The 19,268-nt window shown below is 44.4% G+C and overlaps 1 protein-coding gene across 1 annotated transcript in view; it reads left to right on the top strand.

Moving 5' to 3' along the window:
- Positions 1 to 13,519, top strand: part of LOC139457687 (multidrug resistance-associated protein 1-like) — a 53,097-nt gene extending 39,578 nt beyond the window's left edge. Inside the window, exons 23-30 of the mRNA XM_071239042.1 lie at positions 2,178 to 2,377; positions 3,542 to 3,665; positions 4,033 to 4,134; positions 8,092 to 8,238; positions 9,159 to 9,317; positions 10,619 to 10,785; positions 12,549 to 12,743; positions 13,408 to 13,519. Coding sequence (XP_071095143.1) covers positions 2,178 to 2,377; positions 3,542 to 3,665; positions 4,033 to 4,134; positions 8,092 to 8,238; positions 9,159 to 9,317; positions 10,619 to 10,785; positions 12,549 to 12,743; positions 13,408 to 13,519 — 1,206 coding nt within the window. The remainder of the gene's footprint in view (positions 1 to 2,177; positions 2,378 to 3,541; positions 3,666 to 4,032; positions 4,135 to 8,091; positions 8,239 to 9,158; positions 9,318 to 10,618; positions 10,786 to 12,548; positions 12,744 to 13,407) is intronic.
- Positions 13,520 to 19,268: the final 5,749 nt, after the last annotated feature.

Genomic DNA, 19,268 nt, shown 5'->3' with positions numbered 1-19,268 from the left:
AAAAGATAGTTGAGACATTATAATTGTAATTGACAAATACATAATTTTGCACGAACATTAAACAATTATTCAATAGTAAGTTGATAAAATAAAACATGTATGGAGCACAATCATGAGGGTTCGGTAAGTTGTCCGGTTTTCGATCATTCATCAATACATTTGTAAACAGTGGCGGGATGGCTACAAATGTTGTCAATATCGTGCGTGCCCACCAAGGGCATCAATACAGGCTCTCACCGGACGGCGAGCGGAGTACGTCCGACGTCGAATGCGGCTTATTTTCTCTACTAGTGCTTGCAGTAAACCTGGTCATCATCGGAAACTATCGTGCTCTAACTTTACCTACAAAATGATCCCGCACATATTCAAATGGAGAGATGTCAAAGTATCGGACTGGCCAGGGCAAAACGTTCACATTGTTGGCGTTGAAAAAGTTCATGGTAGTTTGCGCTGTGTGTGGTCGGGCGTTCTGTTGGAATATGGTCCGAGGGTTTTGTTGCAGGTACGGGTGAAAACCTGGGCCAATTACTTCACCCACGTAGCTTTGGCGTTGAATACTGTTGTCGACAGATACCGCCCCAAACCCTGACGCTACAACAGCGTAATGACACGACCTCCTGAATGCAACATCGTGACCTCCACTGTCCCCGTCGAAGGTGGACAAGCTATGCCAGCAGGACTGAAGAACTGGAATAAACTTTCTTCATAAAACAGTACCCGTTCCCAGGTTCTGTTCTGCAGCTGACCATTACTCCGTGCCCACCTCAAACTTTGACGTCGATGTTGTGGCGTCAAGGCTATTCCCCGGTACGGTATGGAGGCACGACACATAGCGTGTTGCAGTCGTGAACTCGATAACAGTTCTTCAAGTATGTCCAAAGGAAGTTGCTGACGATGACGTCAGAGTGACGAAGGTGTATGACGCATAGATACCGGTCTTCGATGAGGGTCGTGGCGGGTGACAGACCACTCCTGGGCCTGTCCACGTCATGGCCAGTGTGTCTTTAATGTATCACAGAGGACAGCCTTGCTTCTTTCAAACCCTAACTGTTTACGGTTAAACTCATTTTGCACTAGATTCCGTGAACAGAATTTGGGCTTACAGAAACACACGTGTTGATTGGGCTTAGGTGAATTATGTACGGCAATGTTGTAACAACATTTTTATTTAAATTACAACAAATTATGATTAGGTGAAGTTTGTTTTGCCCGTGAGTGTAGTTAATTCCATCGCAACCTGTTGCATATATTGAACTGCATGGACTCTTTTCTTGGAAATCAACATAACATTTTGCATTTTAGCGGTAATATGATGTAGAAATAGTTATATTATAATTGTGTTTGTTTATATAACGTAGGTATCCAGGTACTAGTATTTGCTCTAATAGGTTATTTATTTTATTTGTCTTTCATTTTAATTAATGTTTCGACAAACTTTATTCAAGCTCAAAAACAGTCGCGAAAACGCTCCAGATGCTTGGTCCAAAACACAAGTCAGGATACCCGTTTCTAATACATCACCATCGAATAACAGTTACTTTTTGGTTACAAGGATCCAAGTCCGCCATGATGTCATCCCTTTTTAACCGAATTGTGACGTTTGAATTCCAAGCTCCTTCCCAGCGCGCGACACCTTCTTTCAACTCTTGGTAACTTGGGCGCGGCCATTTCAAGAATCTTGAAATTTGGCCTCTAACCCCAAATGTAGTACCGTTTATACTTTTGTTTATGTCTTTGGGAATGCCATCATATTTCATTTTGAAAATGTTTACGACTGACCATGTTTTCCAGATGAATTTACTCTGTTGTTTTAATAATCAGATTGGTTCGAGATTGCAGAGTAACGGAAAATCAACCAACTTCTCCTTTATATTCTTCCTATATTAATTAAAGATGCTAGTTTTAATGAAATATAAATTCAAACTGACAAACAAAGAAAGTAATTTAGCAGCGGTAAGTGTATGTTTGTGACATAACGGTCATTTGGTTGCGAGTTCAACTCCAAGCATGGTTGGGGCCACCTATCACAGTGGGGAGTTTTGACTGGTGGCAGCGATAGTATAGAGAGCTCCGCGAACGGGCAATCTCTGTGAGGAGCTTGGTATAAATGCATGAGCAGGTGAAACGAGAAAATGTGTATCCTGCTGGATGACACTGGCCTTTCGTTTGTTTCCAAGAACTTCTACATCCCGACGTCCCGACAGCTGAAGCGTATTGAGTCCGTGACCCGCTCCCCCGTCTACATCCACTTCAGCGAGACCATCACCGGCGCCAGCAGCATCCGCGCCTACGGAGCCGTGGACAGATTTATAGACGAGTCCAAGAAGAGGGTGGACAGGAATCAGGTCTTCTACTTTGCCGGGTTGATGGCGAACAGGTACTCAATCTATCAGGTGACGGGATACTATGTAACCGTGGGGATGACGGGATGGATGAGGAGGAGTGGGTTAGATTAAAAGCAACTTTGAGCAGAAACTTCATTTATATCAAAGCGTATCGGTTGGGGGGGAAAGCCCGGAGGTACAGGCGTTCACCAACGACTAAGGAACATAGGAGAGGCTATATCAGTGAGGAAATTCATAGCAAAATGCCGCGCCTTACACAAGGACAGATGAGGTGAATATTGACAGCCCACTGGGAATTCCAGGATAGAACAGATGTCAACACGCTTTGTTTTGATATTTCTTTCTTGAAAGACGGTCGGGTAGCCTAGTGGCTAAAGCTTTCGCTCGTCACGCCGAAGACCCGTGTTCGATTCCCGACATGGGTACAATGTGTGAAGCCTATTTGAGGTGTCCCCCGCCGTGACATTGCTGGGATATTGCTAAAAGCGGCGTAAAACCATACTCACTCACTCAATCACTCTAAAATTCTTTCAAATTAACTTGCGTTTTCATTCACCATGTGATACATGAGACGTTAACATTTGGCAATAATAATTTAAAAAAGAATAATTTTAATTTAAATGTAGTCTAAAGAAAAAAAATATTAACTTTAACAATAAGTTCGAAGTAGAACTAACGATATGGTAAGAATAGTATGAGTGGATTTAATTTGTTGTAGTAAAGCGTGAACGTCCTGTATTTCCGCACTCAGCTGTAACAAGACGCATTGTGCATATTAATTAAATTTGACTGAAAGCATAAGAAACTGTCTACTGCAGGGTGGTACGATGGCAATACCATCCAATTTAGCCGACTTGGATATCAGTTGTGCCGTTTACCTCACATACAATAGTGAATGAGTGAGTTCGAACCTATTATTGTAGGTTTATGGCGTGTCCAAGGGACGCAACTCTGCACAGCCCATTGCTGTACCTTAGACGATCACCTCACAATATTATGTGATGTTTATTCATCATAACGCTAAGTCCTTTGATTTCAATTACTACCAATTCACCACATGTTTATGCAACTATTTATATAGTAAAATAAAGTATAACTATGATTGATTACATGTATTTTGTTTACGTAACAATATAACTTTTGTGACAATTATTTCAATTCATTCATTTAAAACAGAAATTCACTTTTTTTTCCAGGTGGTTAGCCTATTACTTAGATTTGATCACCAGTGTCATAATTTTCGCTTCCGCCATATTCGCTATCGTCACCCCGGGGACAAACGGTGGTATTATAGGATTGTCTGTGTCATACGCCCTTCAAGTAAGTCTCATGCTAGTTGCCTTGAAATTGATTAACATTGTTGACTGCTGCATAAACAGAAAGCACAACTACGACATACGTTTTAGTGCAGGTATCTTATGAAATTGTATTCCTAGTAACCGAGTTCTCCTTAGTTAAGGTTTCATTGAAGTTTGAGGATAATTTATGTTACACCATATGGTTGAGGTCACGAACGTTTAACTATGCATTTCTTGTGACAACGCGTCATTTTATGCTGACAATGTAAACATTGAGTAGCATCTTGCTATTAAAGTTCTAGGAAACAACTGCCCATGAGTGTAAGTGAATGGCTATGGTGTCTACTGCAGATGACGAAGGTGTACATGATTTATGTCGAATGTCACAGGTGGCAACGTCGGTGTCGTGGATGGTGCGGCAGCTAAGCGACCTTGAGACTAACATCGTGTCTGTGGAGAGGGTCAAGGAGTACGCCGAGCTCGAGACAGAGGTAGCGTTATGTACACCGTCATGCGACCTCCACCCACACAGACAGAGGTAGCGTTATGTACACCGACCCCGGCCTCCACCCACACAGACAGAGGTAGTGTTATGTACACCGACCCCGGCCTCCGCCCACACAGACAGAGGTAGCGTTATGTACACTGTTCCCGGCCTCCACACACACAGACAGAGTTAGTGTTATGTACACCGTCATGCGACCTCCACCCACACAGACAGAGTTAGTGTTATGTACACCGTCATCCGACCTCTACCCACACAGACAGAGGTAACGTTATGTACACCGTCACCCGACCTCCACCCACACAGACAGAGGTAGCGTTATGTACACCGTCATGCGACCTCCACCCACACAGACAGAGTTAGTGTTATGTACACCGTCATCCGACCTCTACCCACACAGACAGAGGTAACGTTATGTACACCGTCACCCGACCTCCACCCACACAGACAGAGATAGCGTTATGTACACCATCATCCGACCTCCACCCACACAGACAGAGGTAGCGTTATGTACACCGTCATCAGACCTCCACCCACACAGACAGAGGTAGCGTTATGTACACCGTCATCCGACCTCCACCCACACAGACAGAGATAGCGTTATGTACACCGTCATCCGACCTCTACCCACACAGACAGAGGTAACGTTATGTACACCGTCGTCAGACCTCCACCCACACAGACAGAGGTAGTGTTATGTACACCGACCCCGGCCTCCGCCCACACAGACAGAGGTAGTGTTATGTACACAGTTGCCGGCCTCCACCCACACAGACAGAGGTAGCGTTATGTACACCGTCATGCGACCTCCACCCACACAGACAGAGTTAGTGTTATGTACACCGTCATCCGACCTCTACCCACACAGACAGAGGTAACGTTATGTACACCGTCGTCAGACCTCCACCCACACAGACAGAGGTAACGTTATGTACACCGTCGTCAGACCTCCACCCACACAGACAGAGTTAGTGTTATGTACACCGTCATCCGACCTCTACCCACACAGACAGAGGTAACGTTATGTACACCGTCGTCAGACCTCCACCCACACAGACAGAGGTAACGTTATGTACACCGTCGTTAGACCTCCACCCACACAGACAGAGTTAGTGTTATGTACACCGTCATCCGACCTCTACCCACACAGACAGAGGTAACGTTATGTACACCGTCGTCAGACCTCCACCCACACAGACAGAGTTAGTGTTATGTACACCGTCATCCGACCTCTACCCACACAGACAGAGGTAACGTTATGTACACCGTCGTCAGACCTCCACCCACACAGACAGAGTTAGTGTTATGTACACCGTCATCCGACCTCTACCCACACAGACAGAGGTAACGTTATGTACACCGTCACCCGACCTCCACCCACACAGACAGAGATAGCGTTATGTACACCGTCGTCAGACCTCCACCCACACAGACAGAGGTAACGTTATGTACACCGTCGTCAGACCTCCACCCACACAGACAGAGGTAGTGTTATGTACACCGTCGTCAGACCTCCACCCACACAGACAGAGGTAACGTTATGTACACCGTCGTCAGACCTCCACCCACACAGACAGAGGTAACGTTATGTACACCGTCGTCAGACCTCCACCCACACAGACAGAGGTAACGTTATGTACACCGTCGTCAGACCTCCACCAACACAGACAGAGGTAACGCTATGTACACCGACCCCGGCCTCCACCCATACAGACAGAGGTAGCGTTATGTACACCGTCACCCGACCTCCACCCACACAGACAGAGGTAGTGTTATGTACACCTTCCCCGACCTCCACCCACACAGACAGAGGTAGTGTTATGTACACCGTCACCCGACCTCCACCCACACAGACAGAGGTAGTGTTATGTACACCGTCACCCGACCTCCACCCACACAGACAGAGGTAGCGTTATGTACACCGACACCCGACCTCCACCCACACAGACAGAGGTAGCGTTATGTACACCTTCCACGGCCTCCGCCCACACACACAGAGGTAGCGTTATGTACACCGACCCCGGCCTCCACCCATACAGACAGAGGTAGCATTATGTACACCGTCATGCGACCTCCACCCACACAGACAGAGGTAGTGTTATGTACACCGTCACCCGACCTCCACCCACACAGACAGGTAGCGTTATGTACACCGTCACCCGACCTCCACCCACACAGACAGAGTTAGTGTTATGTACACCATCATGCGACCTCCACCCACGCAGACAGAGGTAACGTTATGTACACCGTCGTCAGACCTCCACCCACACAGACAGAGGTAACGCTATGTACACCGACCCCGGCCTCCACCCATACAGACAGAGGTAGCGTTATGTACACCGTCACCCGACCTCCACCCACACAGACAGAGGTAGTGTTATGTACACCTTCCCCGGCCTCCACCCACACAGACAGAGTTAGTGTTATGTACACCATCATGCGACCTCAACCCACACAGACAGAGATAGCGTTATTTACACCGTCATACGACACCCACCCACACAGACAGAGGTAGTGTTATGTACACCGTCGTCAGACCTCCACCCACACAGACAGAGGTAGCGTTATGTACACCGACCCCGGCCTCCACCCACACAGACAGAGTTAGCGTTATTTACACCGTCATGCGACCCCCAACCACACAGACAGAGGTAACGGTATGTACACCGACCCCGGCCTCCACCCACACAGACAGAGGTAACGTTATGTACACCGTCGTCAGACCTCCACCCACACAGACAGAGTTAGTGTTATGTACACCGTCATCCGACCTCTACCCACACAGACAGAGGTAACGTTATGTACACCGTCGTTAGACCTCCACCCACACAGACAGAGTTAGTGTTATGTACACCGTCATCCGACCTCTACCCACACAGACAGAGGTAACGTTATGTACACCGCCGTCAGCCCTCCACCCACACAGACAGAGTTAGTCTTATGTACACCGTCATCCGACCTCTACCCACACAGACAGAGGTAACGTTATGTACACCGTCACCCGACCTCCACCCACACAGACAGAGTTAGTGTTATGTACACCGTCACCCGACCTCCACCCACACAGACAGAGATAGCGTTATGTACACCGTCGTCAGACCTCCACCCACACAGACAGAGGTAACGTTATGTACACCGTCGTCAGACCTCCACCCACACAGACAGAGGTAGTGTTATGTACACCGTCGTCAGACCTCCACCCACACAGACAGAGGTAACGTTATGTACACCGTCGTCAGACCTCCACCCACACAGACAGAGGTAACGTTATGTACACCATCATGCGACCTCCACCCACACAGACAGAGGTAACGTTATGTACACCGTCGTCAGACCTCCACCCACACAGACAGAGGTAACGCTATGTACACCGACCCCGGCCTCCACCCATACAGACAGAGGTAGCGTTATGTACACCGTCACCCGACCTCCACCCACACAGACAGAGGTAGTGTTATGTACACCTTGCCCGGCCTCCACCCACACAGACAGAGTTAGTGTTATGTACACCATCATGCGACCTCCACCCACACAGACAGAGATAGCGTTATTTACACCGTCATACGACACCCACCCACACAGACAGAGGTAGCGTTATGTACACCGTCGTCAGACCTCCACCCACACAGACAGAGGTAGCGTTATGTACACCGACCCCGGCCTCCACCCACACAGACAGAGTTAGCGTTATTTACACCGTCATGCGACCCCCACCCACACAGACAGAGGTAACGGTATGTACACCGACCCCGGCCTCCACCCACACAGACAGGTAGCGTTATGTACACCGTCACACGTACTCACACATTCACGCGGACAGAGGTAACGCTACACCTTCACACCCTATTTGAGATGGATTAGTTACATATGAGTTCCATGGAGTTAATAACAGCAGCACGGAATTAGGATGGTTATGTACAATCGTTGTTCTTCTTTACCCCAGGCGCCGCCGATAATAGCTAACAACCGGCCACCAGCCGAATGGCCTGAGTACGGGAGAGTCGACTTCATTAACTACATGACCCGGTACAGGCCAGGTCTGGACCTAGTCCTGAAGGGGCTTCACTGTACAATACAAGGAGGCGAAAAGGTGGGCTGGAGAGTGAAACTGTGGATAGTTTTGTTTTGTTAGTTCTGATGTTTAAAGCAACACTTATGACGACGGTTTGTACATAATCCAATCTGGGCAAGACAATACACTGATTGATCGAGCCACACAATGAGGATAGGTTAACGTGCAACCAACATGAGTCCAAGTATTGATATCGTCTTTGATTATGAATGTATTAAAGTAGAAACCATCGTGGACGCTCTGCAGTGAGTGAGTGAGTGAGGTTTTACGCCGCTTTTAGCAATATTCCAGCAATATCACGGTGGGGACACCACAAATGGGCTACACACATTGTTCCCATTTCGGGAATCGAACCCGGGTCTTCGGCGTCCGGAGCGAACGCTTTAACCACTAAGCTACCCGACCGCCCTGGACGCTCTGTAAATCAGCGTTAGTCAACAATAATAACTTCACACATTGATTGTTTAATCATTAACAACAACGATACGAAAAATATGTGATTTGTTTCGGAGCAGAAATGTTTGTTTGTTTGTCTGTTGTTTAACGCCGCAATATTCAAGTTGTATGACGGCGGTTTGTAATTAACCCAGTCTGGACCAGACAATCCAGTGATTGTCATCATGAGCATCGATCTTCGCATTTGGGATACGATGGCATGCATCCACAAAGTCAGCGAACCTGACCACGTCATCCTGTTTGTCGCCGCTTACGACAAACATAGTTGCCTTTTACGTCAAGCATGGGTTGCTGAAGACCTTTTCTAACCCGTATTTCCACGCAGGTTACACATAGAAATTCACTGGTAGGTCTCAAGTTGGAGCAGAAATGTTGAATAGTGACAGTGAAGGGCAATTCCAGGCTCTTCCGCCCGTTTTTCGAAGTAGACATAATGAATTATGATAGTGTAAATGGCATTTTAAGTTCGTTTATATTTTCAGGTGGGTATTGTGGGTAGAACTGGCGCCGGCAAGTCGACCTTCACCTTGGCTTTGTTCAGGATCATCGAGGCCGCCGGAGGCTCCATTGTGATTGATGGGATTAACATTGCTGACATCGGGTTGCATGACGTCAGATCACGACTGACGATTCTACCCCAGGTAATATATGATTAACTGTCAATAACTATTACGATGTTTATTTAGATACAGATAAATTGTTGCGGATGTTCCTACATTGAGTGACGTCGATCAGATACCGACACCCTCTCCCACGTAAGGGTATTAACTACATCGTATGATGTTGATGTCGATGAGTATATTCTCTCTGAATGATGTCAGGTCAAGTCGGGAGGTTTCTTTGTCAAGGTAGATATATTCTGGCGGATCCCAATTGTCTGAATGACGTCCGATCACGACTGATAACCTACCACAGCTGAGAGGAATAACTATTGATAGCTAAACTGATGAGAAAACGAAAGTATACACCATTGTTTGAAGTTGTCCTGAAACGGGTATCAAAGTTGTGTTTCGGGTGTTAAGTTTGGACTGTTTCGGTGGCTGGTTTCAGCCCAGTAACGTTTTGATAAGGTTTGTACTTCTTCGGTCAAATCAAATTATTAAGTGTTTTCTTTCTTTTATAATTAGCCGGCCATGTATTCGGCATACACATCCCAACAAACGAGTAATTAAAAAAAGGGTTCATGTTCTTTGGTTAACGCGTAGCTTGAATTTGGTTTTCATATTTGAATAGTGATATATCATGTTAAAAGCAATGCAGTCTTTCGTGTTTCTTTTCCTTGAAATTTCTTTCCTTCCCAGGATCCTGTGATGTTTTCTGTTGAAATATTCATACTTCTTTTCCCTTTTCTCCTTCCCAGGATCCTGTGCTGTTTTCTGTTGAAATATTCATACTTCTTTTCCCTTTTCTCCTTCCCAGGATCCTGTGCTGTTTTCTGTTGAAATATTCATACTTCTTTTCCCTTTTCTCCTTCCCAGGACCCTGTGCTGTTTTCTGTTGAAATATTCATACTTCTTTTCCCTTTTCTCTTCCCAGGACCCTGTGTTTTCGAAATATTCATACTTCTTTTCCCTTTTCTCCTTCCCAGGATTCTGTGCTGTTTTCTGTTGAAATATTCATGCTTCATTTCCCTTTTCTCCTTCCCAGGATCCTGTGCTGTTTTCTGTTGAAATATTCATGCTTCATTTCCCTTTTCTCCTTCCCAGGACCCTGTGCTGTTTTCTGTTGAAATATTCATACTTCTTTTCCCTTTTCTTCTTCCAAGGATCCTGTGCTGTTTTCTGTTGAAATATTCATACTTCTTTTCCCTTTTCTCCTTACCAGGAACTTGTACTGTTTTCTGTTGAAATATTCATACTTCTTTTCCCTTTTCACCTTCCCAGGAACTTGTACTGTTTTCTGTTGGAATATTTATACTTCATTTCCCTTTTCTCTTTCCGAGGATCCTGTGCTGTTTTCTGGCACCATGAGGATGAATCTGGACCCATTCAACGAGTTCAGTGATGACGACATATGGCGGGCTCTAGACAGGGCTCACCTCAAGAAGTTCGTGGTGGACGTCCCCGGACAGCTGCTGTACGAGTGTGGAGAAGGAGGGGAGAATCTCAGGTGTGTAGACAGTGTCCTTTAATATACACACAATGTAATGTACGAATGTGTTGACAGTGTCCCTTTAATATAACACACGATGTGATGTACGAATGTGTAGACAGTGTCCCTTTAATAAAACTCACGCAGTGTTGTACGAATGTGTAGACAGTGTCCCTTTAATAAAACACACGACGTCATGCACGAATGAGAAGACAGTTCCCTTAAATAAAACACACGATGTGGTGTATGAATGTGAAGACAGTGTCCCTTTAATAAAACACATGATGTGATGTACGAATATGTAGACAGTCTCCCTTTAATAAAACATACGATGTGATGTACGAAGGTGTAGGCAGAGTGTCCCTTTAAAAAAACACACAATGTGATGTGTGAATGTGTGGACATTGTCCATATTTACGTAAACACGATTAAATGATGCACGAGTGTGTAGACAGTGTCCCTTTAATATACATATGATGTGATGTACGAATGTGTAGACAATGTCCCTTTAACAAAACACACGTAGTGACGTACGAGTGTGTAGACAGTGTCCCTTTAATATACATACGATCACTTCATGTACGAGTGGTTAGATAGTGTTTCTTGAAACGTACACACGATTAAATGATGCACGAGTGTGTAGACAGTGTCCCTTTAATATACATATGATCAGTTGATGTACGAGTGGGTAGATAGTGCATCTTTAACGTCAAACAATCAACTGATGTAAAAGTGTGTGGATATTTTTATAGACAATGTGTAGGCATTAGTCGTTTTGTATACGCTGGTGGACAAGTGACTCATTATGGACAACTCAAAACCAATCTATACAAAAACGAATAAACACAAGATCGGCGGAACCACGTGAGTCTTAACACTTGCGAACTGTGACCATTCTGGTACTGCCTTTTATAGATTCAAACATAAAGGAGTGAGTGAGTATGATTTTACGCCGCTTTTAGCAATATTCCAGCAATATCACGGCGGGGGACACCAGAAATGGGCTTCACACATTGTACCCATGTCGGGAATCGAACCCGGGTCTTCGGCGTGACGAGCGAACGCTTTATCCACTAGGCTACCCGACCGCCCCCAAACATAAAGGAGAACGGATACCTTATAATTGGTATATTTACTGAAACAGAATTGTATACATGATGCATTTGTATAAGTACATAAATGTCTCATCGGTTACAGGAACGTTTCATATAAGGTATGAAATTGATGAAATGGATATAAATAAAATTCCCTGTGGAAACTAGAAAAAGCGGTAAGGGGATCATTCTTGTTTTTCAAAGTCCATGTTTGTGAAAGGGTTGGTTTGTCGTTGAATAAACCCACTCAACAATATTCCAGCCATATGACGGCTGTCTGTAAATAATTGAGTCTGGACAAGACAATTCAGTGACTGAAATCATGAGTATCGATCCACACAATTGGGATCGATGACATGCATCAACGAAGTCAACCTGACCATCCGATCCCGTTAGTCGCCTCTTACGACAAAACAAGCATAGTCGCCTTTAACGGCAAGCATGGGTTGCTCAAGACTTATTTTACCCCGGATCTTCAAGGGCTGTATGTAAATGGGAAAGACGAGTGCAGACCTACTGTAGAGTGTATGGTCTTAGGTACACACGGGGGGGCTGATGTGAGGAGATTTAACTATTAAGGGATTCGAACTATACTGATTCGACATCGCTCGTTTTAACATTTTGAAATATTTAAGAAAGTAAGCCAAAGGTACTTAAGATAACTGATTAAAACTTATGTTCTTTCAGCGTTGGACAAAGACAGCTGGTGTGTCTTGCACGTGCACTATTGCGTCACACAAAGGTCCTCGTCCTTGATGAGGCTACGGCAGCTGTTGACATGGAAACAGATTCCTTGATTCAGAAAACAATCAGGGAAGCCTTCGACGATTGTACCATCATCACAATTGCTCACAGGTTAAACACGGTCATGGATTATGACAAGTAAGTTTGAATTAATAATATTTTACGCCGTTTTTGCGTTTGTTCTTTAACGCCGCATTCACCAATAGCCCAGCTGTATGGTCGCGGTCTGTAAATAATCGAATGTGGATCAGAATATCCCGTGATTGACATCATGCGCACCGGTCTACACAATAGGGATACGATGACATGCATCGACCAGTTCAGCGTGTCTGGCCCCCCGATCCCATTAGGGACAAACCATTTGATATTCTGGGGCTGGGGGCTGGTAGGGGAAGGACTGAACCGAAAAAAATGAAACTGTCCCCGAAAATTCTTGAAAAAATGAGTTATGTTTCAAACTGTTGAAAGAAATTGGTTTATACCTAGGTTACTGAACACCAATCTTCCTTTGTTTCCCATGCTAGCAGACACATTCGAACATCAACGGGAATGAATTGTCACTTGTGACTTCTTGCAACTAAAATTAGTATTTTATATTATTTTCCTTCAAGTTTCACATTGTCTGAATAACTGACCTCGCGATCTGTGTAGGATAATCGTGGTTCCCTACGCTTAGGGAATCATTACACCCCTGACCAATTTCGACGATTAGAAAAAAAGGGGTGAACTTTTCATACACACATTCCTGTTGAATGATAACAGATCAAACAGTAATCATGAACTGAACCAAATATTCTTACAGGATACTGGTGATGGCTTTAGGGCAGATACAGGAGACTGGCTCACCAGATGACCTTCTGAAGGATGAGAAGTCTGCATTCCATGGAATGGCTAAAGATGCCGGTTTGATCTGATGGCGGGTGCTCATTAAACTGTATAAAGAGGCCCCTCGCAAGTGTATGCCTGTAAACTTTTAAAACTGCCGGACAAAAGAAAGAATTCTGGGATCCCACGCTTTATGGCTTAAGAAGAGACAACAAAGAAGTGGGTACTCGATGGTGATGTATTTGATGCGGGTATCATGGGCGATAGTAGATCTATCACCACAATGGATATGACCAGGTGATGTGCATATGCCGTTTCAGGGACCCCGGGGGGGGGGGGGGGGGGGGGGGAGGGGCAGTTGCACAGTTTCCAGTTATGGTCATGAGCAGAGTGAAATGTACATGTGTTTTCTTTCTTTTTCACGGCGGTTTATATTCCTGAAAATTCGCGCTCATATATTATAGTATACCCATGTAATGGATCGTGCTGGTTTATATAAGTGTGTCCGCGCAGGCACCATAAATAAGTGTGCTTGTTTCCTCTTGGAGTCGGAAGGTTAAAGTGAGCGAATATGGTTTTACGCCGCTTTTAGCAATATTCCAGCAATATCACGGCGGGGGACACCAGAAATGGGCTTCACATATTGTACCCATGTCGGGAATCGAACCTGGGTCATCGGCGTGACGAGCGAACGCTTTAACCACTAGGCTACCCAACCGCCCCTCCGATGGTTAGAAGAACATTACTGGATCTTTCAGCTGGTGGATGCAGCTGATGGAATCGTGCTTTTTGAGTGATACAGAGCGTGATCATGGCACTGTGACATATATAGCACATCACATACAGTCACTCATTATTACAGCAATATCCCACAACTTCAAAGCTATGTCACGCACCGTTGTCATTACATCCATATCGCTTCGTAAGAGGCGACTAACGGTCAGCTGGTCAGGCTTGTTGACTTGGTTGGGTGCATGTCGTATCACAATTGCGTGGATCGATGCTCATGATGTCAATCCGGGGAGTGTCCAGACTCGATTTTGTAGAGACCGCCGGCGTGTCAGCTTAATGTGGGAGGAAAGCCCGAAATGATGCAGGTCTTAGACATTTACCACTTGGGTGAAACCCACGAGCACGGGTATCGTGCCGACAAACCTAGAAACATAAGCTTTCGGTTAATAACAGTGGGTACTTTCATCACAGGTATTTCGTGTTTTTCCAGGTATTTCCAATAAAAGGTAGCAAAACCATGTCGACTTTATTTCAGCAGTTGTTACATGTGCTGTGTATTGAACATGTAAGTGTGATATAATGTATCAATACAAAAAAAATATTCATTCCTTATGAAATGTTTTGTGTTTATTTTTTATACCCCAATGCGTCTAATCAACAAGCACGGGATCTGTGAAGATCAGGGTTTAAATAAATAGGTCTTGACAACCCATGCTTGTCGTAAGAGCCGACTATGCTATAACGGACAAGTAAAGAAAAAATGTTTTTCATTTTCTACAGTGCTTATGTTTCATGTATAAGAGCAATATTTGCAGTCATTCGTCCCATCTGACTTTTTCGATATTTGAATTAGACCGCCTCCGTGGTCTAGTGGTAGAACGTCCGACCGGAGAGCGGAAGATCCGGGGTTCGATCCCCGGCCGCGTCATACCAGAAGACGTTAAAAGATGGTACTTGTTGTTACCCTGTCTGGCGCTCGTCATTAAGGGGCTAAAACAAGGACTGGTCGGCTCGGAGTCAGTATACTGTGTCTGAGTGGGGTATTCATGTTAAACTGCGCCACGGTACGAGGGCTGGCTGAAAAGTTCTAAGCCTTACTGTGAAAACCCCGTACCAAGTCGATGGTTTTCATTTATTTCTCCACAGAGTCCCCTTCCAGGTTTACACACTTTTGCCAGCGATGCTGTAAGGCCTGGACGCCGGTCAAGAAGAAATTTTCTTCAGCCACCCTAAAAAAGTCATTCACAGCGGAAATGACGTCATCATTACTAGGAAAATAGCGACCGGGAAACAGGTGGAAGTCTGACGGGGCCAAATCAGGTGAATAAGGGGGAATGTCAATGAGTTCGAAACCACAATCAAGGAACGCTGACTTGGCAACCACCGATTTGTGAACAGGAGCATTGTCTTGGTGGAATATGACTCCTTCAGTGAGCATTCCCCGTCGCTTAGCTTTGATAGCTTCACGCAACTGTCTCAGTAGGTCAGCGTAATATCTTCCATTGATAGTCTGGCCTTTTTCAAGATAGTCAATCAGCAAAATACCCTTGGAATCCAAAAAGACCGAAGTCACCACCTTTCCAGCAGAAGGAACCGACTTTGCTTTTTATGGGGCTGGTGATTCCGGTTGCCTTCATTGTTTTGACTGAATTTTGGTTTCTCGTTGAAAGTGATGAATCCAGGTCTCATCCGTGGTTACACATCGGGCCAAAAAATCATCGGGATCTGCTTCAAAACGGCATAAATTGTCACGGGACGTCAGGAATCTGACACGTTTCTGATCAGGTGTCAAGAGCTTTGGCACCCGTCTTGCAGAAACTTTTGTCATTCCCAACTCGTTGGTGATAATGTGCTCAACCCTCTCATGAGAGATGCCCACAGCACTGGTAATATGTCGAGTGGTCAATCGTCGATCAGCCATCACCATGTCATGCACCCGGGTAATGTTTTCCGGAATGGTTGCTGCTGAAGGACTTCCTGGACGCGGGTCATCGTCAAGGCTCTCTCTGCCACGCTTCAATTCTGCAGCCCACTTCTTTACAGTGGAAAAGGAAGGGGCATCATCACCCAAAGAGGAGACCATGTCAGCATGTATCTGTGTTGGAGTTGCAGTTCTTATGTCTATGATTCATTAAATAATTGTACTTGTTTGTGGCAAAAGTTTGTTTCAATCCGATTGAGATATCCCGCTTAGGCTTTGAACTTTTCAGCCAGCCCTCGTATCTCAGTGAGCTAGCACTATAAATCGACATCAGTCCGGACTAGTACAAGCAGCCACACAAACACACACACACGTACATGCACGTCGCTATATAAGTGCAATAATCTTGGATGCGACGTTAAACCCCTTTTCACCTGACCTCACCTGACCTCACCGATATTTGAATAACGGTTTCCGCATCTAAACCTTGTAAGAGCTCATTTCAGATAAATACTTTTTCTGTAAACCAGATACTTTTCCGGTTCTTACATGGATTTAAGTTTTTGGTATATTTCTAGTTTAATGTTTCATTGTAAATCTGAGTTCCACTTCTGAAGATGAACTTCTTCAAGACTTAGAGTGAGGTTTTGTAGAAATATATATCCACATCCTACAGATTGAGTAATCCATGCATATCCAAATCCTATAAGAATAACAACTGCCTTGTATTGCCCACCCATGTCCTCTTTCAACATTTTCAACTTCGATGAGCATACTATAACATATTCGCGGGTATCTATCTTCTGTCATATGTATAAGTTTTAAGTCAAGTGCGAGAATGTCTGTTGAAATGGGTCACACGTGTTGACGAGACCTTAAAGAGCCTCAGTTAGCCATTTTAAGTTTTCGAACATGAACATGTTGCTGCCAGACATGATGGATGGATGGGTGGGTGGGTGAGTGAGTGGGTGGATGGTTGGTTGGATATGGAATATTTATCAAGTTGCAGTTATTTTTTCAGGATCCAGAATTATTGATTTTCTCATTTCATATCAGCACGTTGATTATAGAGTGAAAGAAAGATCGAAAGAAAAGTAATACACAAGAAAAACTGTAATTACAATGGCATTGCAGAACATTGCATATCCTTTATGGGAAAAACAAAACATAGATACAGCCGACTTACTGACAATTGGTTGGTTGGTTTGTTGTTTAACGCCGCTTAGCAATATTTAAGCTATATGACAGCGGTCTATAAATAATCGAGTCTGGACAAGACAATCCAGTGATTGATATCATGAGCATCAATTCATGCAATTGGGATTGCATCAACCACGTCAGCGAGCCTGACCACCCGATCCCGTTAGTCGCCTTTTACGACAAGCATAGTCGCCTTTTACGGCAAGCATGGGTTGCTGAAGACCTATTCTACCCCGGAATCTTCAGGGGTCGGAGACAATATTGGATGAATTAAATTGGATGCGAAATGGTCATAAAATCATATCTGGCTGTGACTAAATATAAACAGAGCTGTTTCGCCTTCGTCAGATATCATTTGAGATTGTGTTAATTTTCCCAACATTAATATCATTGTAAATGTTGGAAAAAAATAAATATATCCTGGCATATGAATAGCGATATCTGAATATTTTTTATATTAAAATATTAAAGAATGAAAGAATCTCATCAGATCGCCCAAAGATTTAATGCTTGTATCACTTACTGGTACGCTAATTCATAATTCATATTCAACATTTATGCTTTAAAAATGGGAATAGTTTCACCGAACCCTGTTTATTTTATGGCAATATTAAATTTTTATTCACCACTTTGTCCCTTACCTTAACGCCAACGGCAACACGACGTTTCAGCATGACAACGCCACAAGTCACACTGGACACATCACACAGGATGCCCAAATAAATGTTCGGGTTTGATACACGATCACGCTTGACGTATCTATTAACTTAGTTATTGCAGACAAAAATATAGAAATATAGTTCAGTTAAGTTCTTTTAAAAATCGGACGTTTCTTTTTTAGTTCAATATATTATGTGCACGGAATGCTTAGGGCCTCGTTCTGATCATGAATTGTTCAGTTTGATTAAAACTTAATTTATTTTTGACAGTTGTCACTGGCAAAATCGAAGTTGACCTTTTCAACCTTATAGTCATATTGGTATTTCTAAATGAAAAAAAGTTTTTTTCCCTGGTACTGTTTGAAAATTAAAAAGAAATAATTAGGTGAACACTTATCGCTAAATATTCGAGAAAAAGTTTGTTTGTGCGCAAAAAATAGCCGACCTCCGTGAGAACCTGTCAATTTTTAGACATAAAGTATGCGAAGCTGGCTCCTCGATACTGTTTGTCGCAATCAGATGATCCAGAAATGATGGGAAGGGAACATGGCAACGGTCGGAGTGGGTGAGTTGGGTTTAACGTCGCTTTTAACAATATTCCAGATATATCGCGGCGTGTCAGCTTAATGTGGGAGGAAAGCCCGAAGTGATGCAGGTCTCAGACGTTTACCACTTCGGTGAAACCCACGAGCACGGGTATGGTGCTGACAAACCTAAAAACATAATTGGGGCGAACCGGGATTCGAACCCACAATTATATGTTTCTGGCGTGCCCAAGGGACGCAAGCAACGGTCGGACATGTGAAGCTACAGGAATATAAATCACCTTGAACTATCACTTCAATGTCCTGTTGACGTCGTGATTGGGATATGGTCCCGTCAACACGGACACCTTCCCTACCCATCCCCCATCGTAATATTCCAGGCAGTAAATGAGTTGAGAAATCTAATTTTCAGTTTGCTTCGCCAATGATCACATTTCGCCAACTCCTAAGAGCAACAGTAGTGTGAGTGAGTGAGTTTGGTTTTACGCCGCTTTTAGCAATATTCAAACAATATCACGACGGGGGTCACCAGAAATGGGCTTCACACATTGTACCCATGTCAGGAATCGAACCCGGGTGTTCGGCGTGACGAGCGAACGCTTTAACCACTAGGCTACCCGACCGCCCTTAAATACAACAGTAAAACTTGTCCGTATAACAGATGTGTCAATCTATCACTTAGCGTAAACAGCCTTCTTCGCGGTTGTCTAACAATGCGATCTCAACTAAATAGGCAGCGAAGTGACAGTAACAGTAACACAGTGAGTGAGTATGGTTTAAC

The sequence above is a fragment of the Haliotis cracherodii genome, unplaced genomic scaffold, assembly GCF_022045235.1.
Source record: "Haliotis cracherodii isolate W230 unplaced genomic scaffold, xgHalCrac1.p SCAF_12, whole genome shotgun sequence".
Taxonomy (NCBI): Eukaryota; Metazoa; Mollusca; class Gastropoda; order Lepetellida; family Haliotidae; genus Haliotis; species Haliotis cracherodii.
This window is presented reverse-complemented; position numbering and strand designations above follow the sequence as displayed.